This window comes from Chionomys nivalis, chromosome 7 (genome assembly GCF_950005125.1).
Source record: "Chionomys nivalis chromosome 7, mChiNiv1.1, whole genome shotgun sequence".
Classification (NCBI taxonomy): domain Eukaryota; kingdom Metazoa; phylum Chordata; class Mammalia; order Rodentia; family Cricetidae; genus Chionomys; species Chionomys nivalis.
This window is the reverse complement of record NC_080092.1, coordinates 54,678,490-54,691,365: the sequence shown is the minus strand read 5'-3', so window position 1 is coordinate 54,691,365 and position 12,876 is coordinate 54,678,490. Positions and strand designations below refer to the sequence as shown.

Sequence of the window (12,876 nt, the reverse complement as noted above, 5' to 3'; positions counted from 1 at the left end):
TAGCTGCACTTGATAACTTTGGAAAATTACGCCCAATAAATAAACTGTAATAATTTGGGGGTGCTATTCCAGATTTTCCCTTCCATATGAGATTTTATTAAAAGCATAGACCAGCAATTGCCCATTATGTAAAAGAAGGAATGTCTAAGTGTGAAGTTGATGACAGAAACTATTTTTGTGAACCTGACTGCTCTTCTATTTTGATTTTCTTTGGTGATCCTGAAAAGGCATGTATTAGAGCTATTTCAGTGCCCTCCATTCCTTACATCAAAGTCACTCCAGAACTTTATCAGTTTGCCTGAGCTCTGCTTTAACTATGGTCTCACTTTTAAATTGCCATCCAAAATCCTAGGTCAATGATAACATCCCAGTATCTCAGCCTCCATCTCCTAACATCTCCTATGTTTTTCTCTCTGAACAAACCTTGGCTCTTATTCATTTCTTATTTCTTTTAGCCTCTACTATTATGTTGTGCACATGGATGTTTTGTCTGTGTGCTGTGTATGCAGTGCCAGTGGAGGACAGAAGATGGCATCCAATCCCCTGAGACTGGAGTTAAAGATGGTTGTCCACTGCCCCTTCTCAGTAGTAGGATTTTGTCTGATTTGAACTTGTGTGGGTATTGTGCGTCTTGTCACAGTCTCTGTGAATTCATTTGTGTATCAACACTGCTTTGCCTGGAAGATGTTTTTTCTTTGGAGTTATTCACATCCTCTACTTCTCACCATCCTTCCTCTTCCAAGTAGATTTGTAAGCCTTCCTGACATTTTTAATAACAATATCATGTGTACAGTTCTGCTTTTGCCTAGAATTAACAGTGTCCTAGGTTTGATTTCCCTAGGACCATGGAAATATGCTAGAGGCTGATACAAGTCCTATTTTTTTACACATACTACTCATCTGTTTTATATTTTCTCCTATTGAGGTGCTTGATCCTTTTGGGATGGAGTTTATGCAGATTGAGAGATAATGGTATAGTTTTATTCTTCTACATGTAACTATCCAGTTTGACCAGGGCCTTTGTTGAAGATACTGTCTCTCTCTCCTCCAAAGTATATTATTGACCTCTTCATTAAAAAAGCAGGTGTCTGTAGGAGTATATCCTCAGTTCTATTCCATTAATCAATGTATGTGTTCTTATGCAAGTACCATACTGTTTTTACTACTATAGCTTTGTAGCATAACTTGAAATCTGAGATGGTGATACTTTCAGCCTTCCTTTGTTGTTTGGGATCATCTTAACTTTTATGTTTCTATATGTAATTTAATACTTTTTCAATTTCTGTGGAGAATTAAAAATTTATGGGTGTTGTATTGAGTCTATATATTGCTTTTTGGTGCTGGAGAATTGTCTGTATTCTGTCAATCATGTTTTAAATGAACTCTGATTGGCCAGGCAGAAAGTATAAGTGGGAAAACCAGACAAGAAGTAGAAATGATGCAATGAGAACAGGAGAATTCTGGGAAGGAGGAAGTTGATTCCTCCCACTCCTTCCCAGACCACTGAAGCAGCAGGATGTGATCCGCCCCACTGAAAAAGGTACTGAGCCACCTGGCTAAAATAGATAAAAATAATGGGTTAATATAAGCTACAAGAGCTTTTGATAAGATAGCCATGTTCGTAATACTAATCCCATCATTTCCTGAGCATTGGAGGTCTTTTCTATCTTTTGGTATTGTCAATTTTTTCAGGGTCTTAACATTTTCTTTATACTAGTCTTTCTCTGAAGATCCTATTCCATTGACCTATGTCTCATGACTCATGTTCTCATGACTCACATTCTTTTTCTAAACGTATTAGCATATCAATATTGTCTACTAACCTGTCCTTACTCTAAAAGATTCTTTTTTAAATAGCCACAAAATAACTTCACAGTGTTGGGCAGAGTGTGAGATTTCAGTACAAGCATACAGTGTATAATAATCAAGTCAACATAACTTATGCATCCTTTATCTCAGGTGTTTATCCTATTTGTGTAGGTAATCAAATGTGTCTCTTCTGGACATTTTAATATAAGCAATGAATTGCTGCCAATGATAGTTCTCCAACTGTGCTGTACATCATGTAAAAGGCTTGCTCTTACCCAGCTGTATATCTGTATCTACTTTTCATCTCCTCCCATTCTCTCTTCCCACATCCATCCTGCCATCTAGAAACCACTATGCTAATCTACTTCTATGAGGCCCCATTTTATCTCCTTAATTATAACTCATATTGGGAGATTTTGCTACTCTCCTTAAAGTCAACTTTGCTTTTAAGATAAAGCATCCGCTTGGTATTTATGGATTTTTCTCTTTTGCTAGCACAAAATTTTTATATTAGTATTTTTTTACTTTTAACTTTTACTTTTTATTACTTTTTTATAAAACATATTTTGATCATATTCTTTCTCCTCCCAGGTAGTACCCATCTCAGTATCTACTCAGCTTTATGTTTTTTGTTCTCGCTCTCTCTAAAAAAAGAAAAGAAAGAAAATAAAAACACATAAAACACAAAATGAAATAAAAGTCCAATAAGACAAAATGTGTCAAAATGAAATAAAACGATTTCCAGGCAGAAGTTGGGAACATGGGGGAGGGAAGAGAGAGGGGGAGAGAGAAGGGAGAAGGGGAGGATTGGAGAGAACTTAGAGGAGTGGGATGGTTGAGATGGAGGAAGAGCAGATATGGGAGCAGGGAAGAAGATATCTTAATTAAGGGAGGCATTGTGGGGTTGGCAAGAGGCTTAGAGGGTGTGCATCCAAACAGACTAGGATCCCAAAAAGCCAGTACATGCAGTAGAGACAAATCCCAGTGCCATTATCATTGGCTTCTCAGTCAGCCCCCCATTGTCAGCCACATACAGAGAGTCCAGTTTGATCACGTGCTTGTTCAGTCCCAGTCCAGCCGGCTTTGGTGAGCTCCCAGTAGATCAATCACACTGTCTCCATGGGTGGATGCATCCCTCACGGTCCTGACTTCCTTACTCATCTTCTTCCTCCTTTTGTTCTTCAACTGGACCTTGGGAGATCAGTCCAATACTCCGATGTGGGTTTTTGTCTCAATCACCATCAATCACCAGATGAAGGTTCTATCGTGATATGCAAGATATTCATCAGTGTGACTATGGGACAAGGCCAGTTCCCTTACTGCCCTCTCCCTTACTGCCCAACGACCTAGCTGGGGACATCCCCATGAACACCTGGGAACCCCTCTAGAGTCAACCCTAAATTAAGATATCTTCTTTCCTGCTCCCATGTCCTCCTTTTCTCCATCTCAACCATCCCACTCCCCCAAGCTCTCCCCAATCCTCCTCTTCTCCCTTCTCTCTCCCCCTCTCCTTTTCCCCCCACCTCAATCCCACCCCCATGCTCCAAACTTTTGCCTGATGATCTTGTCTGCTTCCAATTTCCAGGAGGATCTATATATGTTTTTCTTTGGGTTCATCTTATTATTTAGCTTCTCTAGGATCTCAAACTATAGACTCAATGTCCTTTGTTTATGGCTAGAATTTACTAATGAGTGAGTACATACCATATTCATGTTTTGGGTATGGGTTATCTCATTCAAAATAGTGTTTTCTATTTCCATCCATTTGCATGCAAAATTCAAGATGTCATTATTTACACCTGTCAGAATGGCTAAAATCAAAAACACCAATGATAACCTATGCTGGAGAGGATATGGAGTAAGGGTAACACTCATCCATTGCTGGTTGGAATGCAAACTTGTGCAACCACTTTGGAAATCAGTGTGGTGGTTTCTCAGAAAATTGAGAGCCAACCTACCTCAAGATCCAGCAATACCACTTTTGGGAATATGCCCAAGAGATGCCCAATCATACTACAAAAGCATTTGTTCAACTATGTTCACAGCAGCATTCTTTGTAATAGCCAGAACCTAGAAACAACCTACATGCCCCTCAATGGAAGAATGGATAAAGAAAGTATGGCACATATACACATGGGAAACATTTGCTATTGACATATTTGTTACTTATGTGTTTGTGTATGTATGAATATGTATAAATATGACTATCTCAGTTCATATTTGAAGTTTGTGTGTATATGGTTTCAAGGCTGATCACATTGCATTGCACAACCAATAAAGGAGTTCATCCACAGAAGTGGGCTTTCAGCCTGATTCAAGAGTTGTTGGTTACCACAATCATTTGAGTGCCACTTACTGAACACTTATGGACATCTTGTCATGCTGGTAACTGGAATGATTCATAGGTGTTCCAGATGCATAGGAATCTTTGATTACTTCCCTCCTGTGGCAAATTGAATAGTATTTTCTGGCACCATGGAGACTTTACCTCAGGAAAGAGAGTTTCAGGTCAGATCTGCTAAAATTATCCTAATTCTATGTCCTACCTATGTGGTAACTTCAGCAATAGGAGCCCACCCTCCACCCCTGAGAGAAAACCAAGGGCTATATAGGTAATATTTATTACATTGGGAGTCACTTGGACCCTGATCAACCATTTAAAATGAGATTTTTTTATTACTGGTACTGGGAATTTTGTTAGTCTATAGTTTTTGTGGTGAGCATTGAACATTGTCAACCCAAATGGCATGCACAGGTACCTACATACATACATACATACAGATAAAGATAGAGATATATCAATATATATACAGTATGATTCCTTGAGGCTTTATCAAATAGCTTTGGTCTTACCTGTCCCTTGTCCTCTCTTCTTCTTCTTGACCACCCTCCTAGTCCCTAGTTGGAGCCCCTCCCTGTTTTTTTTTCATTTCCCACTTCACATCATCTGTGTTCTACTATTCCCCTTTCAAGCCACTACCCCCTTTTGTCCCTTTATACTCTTCTGGTTTCTGTGGTTATTCCATATTGTATACTCATATCTTAGTATTTGGGGTACAAACTGTAGGTGTTTGATTTTCTGTGTGTGGGTTATCTTACTCAATATAATCTTTTTAGGTCCATACATTTCCCTGCAAATTCATGGTTTCATTCTTTTTTATAGCTGAATAGTATTCCATTGTGCATATATACCACATTTTCATTATCCATTCATCAATTTTGCTCAGCCAGTGGAATAATTTTTGACATGAAGATACTTTGCTCCCTAAGTTTAGTCTTTGTTATTCCCCAGAGAAATTCTGTGCCTACCCATAGCTACTCTGCATTTTTCCCAGCCCTATCCTGACCAGGCACAGGCAATAATATCCTACTTTATTTCTTTATGGAGTTTTCTATCCTTCATACCTCATACAAATAGAATCATACACAAGATGGTCTTTGTGACTGCAACTTTTTAATCAGCTTACTATTTTCAAGATGAATGAATGTATCAATATATAGCAATCCTTCATTTACTTCTGTTGCTGACTGTTTCATTGTAAGGTAGGCTCTGTTTTGTTTATCCAATCTTCTGTTGAGAGTAATCTCCATTTTGGGACTACTAGACTGCTATAAACTGTTCATGTACAAATGTTCAAGTACCACAATTATTTTAGTTATGCCTAAAATATGCCTAAAAATAGAATGTCTGAGTCTTGTGGTAATTCTACTTTTAATTTCTGAGAAATTGATAAATAATTTTCTCCAGAGCAGCTGTAACATTTTCTATTCTGCAGTAGGATGAGCAGGTTGCTTCCCACCACCCAGCTAGCTTAGCCCCCAAAATAACCACACAAAAATTGTATTAATTAAATTGCTGCCTGGCCCATTAGCTCTAGCCTCTTATTGACTAACTCTCACATCTTGATTCAACCCATTTGTATTAATCTGTATCGCCACTTGACTGTGGCTTACCAGGAGAGATTCAGCATGTCTGACCTGGCAGCTTCATGACAGCTCTCTGCCTGCCTCCTTTCTCCCAGTATCCAGTTCTCTTTTTCCTGGCTATCTAAGATTTGTCCTATCAAAAGGCGAAGGCAGTTTTCTTTATTCAACCAATGAAAACAACACATAGAAAGAAGACTCTCCTACACCACTATTCTCACCAATAATATAGAAGAGTTTTGATTTCTCTCCATATTCACAATTATTTTACATTTCACTAGCTAAAACCAACATAGTTGGTGGTTATGACATTTTCTTTGAACATTTTAGCATCTTTAGAGAATGACTAATTATGTTGAGTACAAGTTATGTTATGCTCATTATTTGCCATTTATATGATTCCCATATAGAAATGTTTGTTGGATTCCTTTGCTTTTTTATGTGTTGTTTTTCTTTCATTAAGTTGTAAAAGTACTTTTTACTCTCTAAATAACAGACTCCTACCAACTGTTATCCAAATGTCAAATGTCATACCATTTGTGAGTTATTTATAAGAGAGAGAAAGGAAAGAGGTATCTTGATAGAGAAAGCCACTATGGGGTTAGGGAGAAACACGGTACTAGGGAAATTCCCAAGAATCCACAAGGATGACCCCAGCTAAGTCTCCTAACAATAGTAAAGAGGGGGCCTGAACTGGCCTTCCCCTGTAATCAAACTGGTGAATACCCCAGCTATCATCATGGAGCCTTCATCTCACAATTGATGGAACCAGACACAAAAATCCACAACCAAGCCCTTGGCTGAGCTCCAGGAATCCGGTAGAAGAGAGGGAAGAGGGACTACATGAGGAAGGAGGATCAAGATCATGATGGAGAAATCTACAGAGAGAGCTGAACCATGCTGGTGGAAAATCATGAACTCTAGACTGACATCTGTGGGGTCTCCCGTAGACTGAACTAGGCTCTCCATATGTGGGAGACAGTTGTAAAACTTGAACTATCTGAGGGCCCCATAACAGTAAGACCAGGATCTATCTCTAGTGCATGAATTAGCTTGTTGGAGGTCATTTCCTACTATGGGATGTCATGCTCATTCTTAACACAGGGGGAAGGGGTTTGGTCCTGCTCCAACTTAATGGACCAAACTTTGTAGAGTTGCCATAAGTAGACCTTACCTGTTGGGAGAAATGGATGGTAGTGGGCTGGGGGAGGTAGGGTGTGGGAGGAGGTGGGGAGGGAGAACTTTGGTTGAAATGTAAAAAAAAAAATTAAATAAATTTTATAAACTCCCTGGAAGTGTCCATTGTTGTACAAAAAAAATTGGTTGATATATTCTTCCTTCTGCTCCTTGAAAGTTTTTGAGTTGTTTTGTGTGTGTCATGTCCTAAGGCATAATAACAACTACCACTAGGAAAGACTACAAACAGACATTAGGGAATCAAGACTGGAATCTTAGGCAATGACATATATATAGTTGAGATTAACAAATGTCTTTCATCATTAAGTAATCAAAGGGGATGAAATTTTACCCCTTTACATATTCTAAGATTTCTATTGTGCTCACCTTACTAGACCTGGATGGAGGTGGGTGGTCCTTGGACTTCCCACAGGGCAGGGAACCCTGATTGCTCTTTGGGCTGACGAGGGAGGGGGACTGGATCGGGGGAGGGGGAGGGAAATGGGAGGCGGTGGTGGGGAGGAGGCAGAAATCTTTAATAAATAAATAAAAAAGATTTCTATTGTCATAAATTTTGTGAATATATATATATATATTTGCAAAAAAACAGCATGTGGGATTGAAATTATATTTGTCATTATAAACCCATCACATTCAAATTGAAACTATTATCTTACTCTTAAATTCACCTTTTCTATTCCATCATTTCCTCACATCAGGCCACATCTCACTCGTTCACATTTGCACCAGATGTCAATCATTTAGTCTTGATTCATTCAAGAAAAATGTTAGTTTCGTTGTGAAATACCAGTCCAACTTCGTTCTTTTCATGTGACTGTGAATCTTAGACCATTCTAATATATGTGGACATTCATACATACAGTAGTTTACAGTGCCTAGGGCAACTTCATAGTAAACTATGGAATCAAGAAATAGAATGTAGAGTAAAAAGAAAATATAGGTACATAATGACATAGGCATAAGCATTCCTTGCTTGTCATAAAGCATCAATAAAGGCGTCTACTGACAGAGAGTAAAAGTGTATACAGGAGGATGTCTGGACTGCAGAGATGTGATCTAACATAAAAGAATGGAATGATTTGGATGTGACCACTTAGAAGCAACATTAAAAAAATAAAAGTATCAATGTTGGAGACTTAAATAATCATGTTCATGGAGCTAAGACTAAAATGAATGGCCACTAACCCTATTTATGAAGCTGTGGAGTGTTTAGGGAGATGCTCCAAATTTGAATAATCTGAGCCAAAATTTACTTTCTTTCATACAACCACCACCAGACTACTACAAAGCATGTCTGCAAAAATTATCAAGAAGTTTGAAATAACAAAGAAGAAAAGATCTTCCAGGAGGATAAACAGATACCTACTTCCTTCCTAATGACCAGAAAGAATAATTTTGGGCCCTGGTATGAATCATCTCTTGGGCAAACATAAATCAAAACTGTTACTACAAAGCAAACAGTCTATTCTGAGTATAGATTAGGTGAAAGAAAAAGGACAAGGCACACATGGAAACAAAAAAGAAGGAATGAAAGGTAAAGATATGTTCTCAGAAGTGGCAAATAGATTTTAGTAATGAAAAGTGCTAGTTAGCAAAATGAACATAAATATTTATATGTGCCCCATATATGAGCCAATGCATTACAGATATGAACTTTTGTGGACTGCTTTTCTGAGTCTTGGCTCAAATATTATTCACATTTCTTTGTATAATAAGTTAATTTTTCTGTTTTTTTTTTTAAGAAGAGTGAAAATAAGACTTGGGTATTTAAGTCAAGTCAGTTTGGACATGGGAAGACAAGATATCATTCATACCTGAATTATGGCAATATAAATAAGAAATTTCAATTAAGCATTTTTACATTACTCTGACCAGAGTCAGGAAAACTGTCTTGGAAAGTTACTGGTACCCACTTTCCCTCAACAACACATCACTGCTTAGTGCATTGATTATGAGAGGAAACGTAAATTAACATCTGACCCTACTTGGGATTTGCACCAATGCTCAAAAGAATAACTCTATTGACTCACTTATGGAGCAGTAGTGGAATACAAAGAGTTGCATTTTCCTAAAGTTGGCAGAATCTGGCTTTCCAGGGCCCTATTTTACAAGGCTGTAAGTCTACCAAAGACTTGATGCAAGCCTTGATTCAGAGAACTATTCAGGATCAAGGCAGTAGCAGTGAATACAGGCTTAGATAGCAGGAGTCAGACAAAACTGACTCCAAGAAAGACATATATGTTCATTTATATTCTAACCCTAATCAGAGATTCTTCTGGGTTCTACAAACACTGTCCAGGTAGGATGTGGAGAGCTAGATGTGGTACATCTGACCCACAGAATTTCTAAAAGATAACCTATATTATATGGGGTTATTCTGTACACTAGTATTACACTTTACATGTTGAACAATCCTAAAATATTTTGTTTGAGCAGAAAATTTTATGATGTAAGGGAAAGTCTATAATACCCAATATCAGTGTAAATATATGTTCTGTGTAAGTTAATTTAAAATCCCAATAGCTACAATCATAGCCAGAAGAGAATTTTCTTCTTGCAAAGGACTCTAACTAGGGCCCCTTTAATGTCTCTGTTTCTTAGGCTATAGATAAATGGGTTCAGCATGGGAGTCACCACTGTGTACATCATGCCCATGACTATCTCCTTTACAGTAGAATTGTTGGCTGATGGACATAAGTAGAGACCAATGACTGTCCCATAGAAGAGTGAGACCACAGACAGGTGGGAACCACAGGTGGAGAAGGCTTTACGGATACCTCGGGCAGAAGGAACCTTGAGAATAGAGGTGACAATTCGTGCATAGGACACAATGATGAGCACAAATGGAATGACAAGAATGATGCCTCCAGTTATAAATATCACTAACTCATTCACATGGGTATCAGAGCAGGACAGCTTCAGCAGAGCAGACATGTCACAGAAAAAGTGGGGGATCACATTGTCCTCACAGAATGACAATCTAGCCATGAGCAGGGTGTGCAGCATGGCATGGAAGGTGGTCAGCACCCAGGACAGAACCACCAGGCTCATACAAAGTTTGGGGCTCATGATGCTGGTGTAATGAAGGGGGAAGCAGATGGCCACATAGCGGTCATAGGCCATGGCCACAAGGAGAAAGCTCTCAAGGTCTGCAAAAAACAGGAAAAAGTACATTTGTGCCAGACAGCCTGCATAGGGGATGGATGATACTTGACTCTGCATGTTCTGCAGCAATTTGGGCATTGTGACAGAGGAGAAGCAGAGGTCAGAGAAGGACAAGTTGCTGAGAAAAGAATACATGGGTGTGTGGAGGTGGGAGTCCAGATGAATGAGGATGATGATGATGAGGTTCCCCAGGACGGTGGTGAGGTACATGGCCAGGAACAAGGCACAGAACAGGTGCTGGTGCTCTGGGGAGATGGGCAGGCCCAAGAGGAGAAACTGGGGGATGACAGTTTGGTTCCTTTTTGTGTTGCCCTGCATCTAGGATCTTTAAGAGAAAATAAAATGTCCTTAAAATACAAATAAAAGCAAACATATGTGTGACAAACATGTGATCTGTGAACATGTTCTCTATACTTGATTTCATCTTCATACCTGAAAGCTGACTCTGCGACCAGAATCACCCCATGTCTAAATCTCAGCCACCTAGCACAGCATTAGAAGCAAAACCTCTCTCCCATCTAAAACATACTCAAAGGTTATCCTGTGGTCTCCAGTTCTGATGACTGTACGACCATTCACTTTCAATAACTACTACTGGCTGCTTTTCTAACAGTATATTCCATGTCACTGCTCCCTGGAGTATGTTTCTGAACAATTTCCCTTGTGAAGATGAATGTTCAGCCCCCAAATTGCTCTCAGGGCATCAGTTGTCATCTAAGTTTCATGGGCACACCTACCATCTTCACTACCCCAGCATCAAGTGCTGAGTGATTCCTGGATTTACCAGGCCATCTTCAGATCAGCAGACCTCATTTTCCCCTGACATTTTCCTAACCCACCCCTCCATCTTTCATACCTTAGTGTGAATGGAATCTAGGCTCAAGTCAGATTCCTAAGAGTTTTCTTTCTTTTGTTTGTTTCTCTAACAATCTAGAAAGTTCTACAGATTCTGTGTTTTCCTTTGTCCTGTATTTTTTTACCTTCTCTGCTTCCTTATTTCTTTCCCTCTTCTTTATGTCTCTCCTTTCAGCTTTTTTATTAATTTATCTAGTTCTTTGGCAATTTGATTAGTGTATTAATGTATTCTGGTTACTTCAACCCTCCCCCCATTCTCTCTTTTATGTCTCCCACCCCTATTAACCATCTGTTTTGTTCTTATCTGTTTCTCTCACAGATTCATTTTTCATTTTGTTTTGTGACTCATTTAGTTTATCTAGGGACATCTGTGTTACCACTACATTGAAACTGCTCATTAGGGTCTGGTGTGATCATCAGTGTGCACCCAACCAAAGACAATGACCATCCTTTCCCTGAATCTGTCAGTACAAATTATTTCAGTGGTGAGGGGAGAGCTCTATCCACACCTGGCTGTTGATGGGACTATTCTTGTATAGACACACAATGCAGTCATTCATAATTGTTGAGAGCTCATGGTTGTAATCACTATGTATTGCCCAGAAGATGGCATTTTACAACCCTTCTCCCTATATTATACCTTTTGCATTCTTTTCTCCTTTTCTTCCAAAATGTTCCTGGAGCCTGCAAGAGGATGGTGTGAGTGTCTTGTTTAGGGCTGAGTTGCTATGTATTCCCATACTGGCCTCAAACTGACCATTCTCCTATTTTCACCTTCAGAATGCTAGGGTTGCCTTGTGTGATGCTACCCCCAGCTTTGATTCTTTTTCTAATTGAACTATGCTTATCCCATTTCCCAAATTTGGACCATGCCAGAATTATGTCTGGAAGGTTAGATCAGACCTGCTGAATTCCCTGCTTAATTTGAATTCCCTGCTTTCACACTTACCTTGTTTTGACTCCTTCACTCCCTGGCTGTCTGAGATGAAAATCTGGTAATCATTACCATGCTGAAAGTTTCATGAATGGTCACCATTTTTCAGATGGTGAAATTCTTTTAAGGCACAAAAGGCAAAATGTTCCAGGAGAGTTGTCCCTTGCCTACCTCCACATTATCATGTGACCCACTGCATAAACAGGTCCTACACAACAGTGTGTGACTTCTCCGTCACTATCTCTCCACACCTGCCTTTCACAGCTGCCGTTCTTTCTATCTGGTCTCATCTGCCCTGTGCTTCCTCTTCACCCGGCTTCTCCTCCATCTCTCCTCCATTTAGACTACATGTGACTTGAGGAGCTAAATCTTTTATGCCTTTCTAGATGAGCCCCACAGTCACGTTTCCACTGCATCCTATGTTCATCCCATTGCACTCAAGTCCCTGATCACTGGTTTGACTGACTTCCCACCCCTGCGTAAACTCCATGCAGGAAAGACTATGTCGCCATCTTGTGGCATGAACAGTACCTGGCATGGTGATTGGACATGACCAGTGTCTCATGAATTTTTGATGGCTGTCGCTCAGACTGAAACACAAATTTCTTCGACTTCAAGGGATGCAAACACTCATCTAAGATGATCACTGCTATTGTACTTTTCCAGAAGTCTCTAGATTGAGCTATATAGCATTACCTTTGGACATCTTAATATATAATTCCTGAGTATAACTTCAGGCCTGTGAAAAATATTATACTGCCTAAGCATGCTACTTTTTATCCTAAATTACCTGAAAAGTACACCATACATTATACATAAATATTTTGCCCTTTATGTTGATATATTTGTGACTTGTTAATATTAGGATGAAAATAATATGATAGATTTAATTATTTGGGAAGAAAGGAAGGAAAGGGGTAATTTCTACTCTTGAGACCACACTCCAGTTTGTCTCCAGGTACAAGCATATGTTGGATGCTTCAGTGCTAAGA

At 39.2% G+C, this 12,876-nt stretch overlaps 1 protein-coding gene across 1 annotated transcript; it reads right to left on the bottom strand.

The window, feature by feature from the left end:
- Positions 1-9,459: 9,459 nt before the first annotated feature.
- LOC130876950 (olfactory receptor 1468-like) lies at positions 9,460-10,413 on the bottom strand. The gene has a single exon (XM_057773804.1). It carries the CDS (start codon positions 10,411-10,413, stop codon positions 9,460-9,462), a length of 954 nt encoding a protein of 317 aa, XP_057629787.1.
- Positions 10,414-12,876: the final 2,463 nt, after the last annotated feature.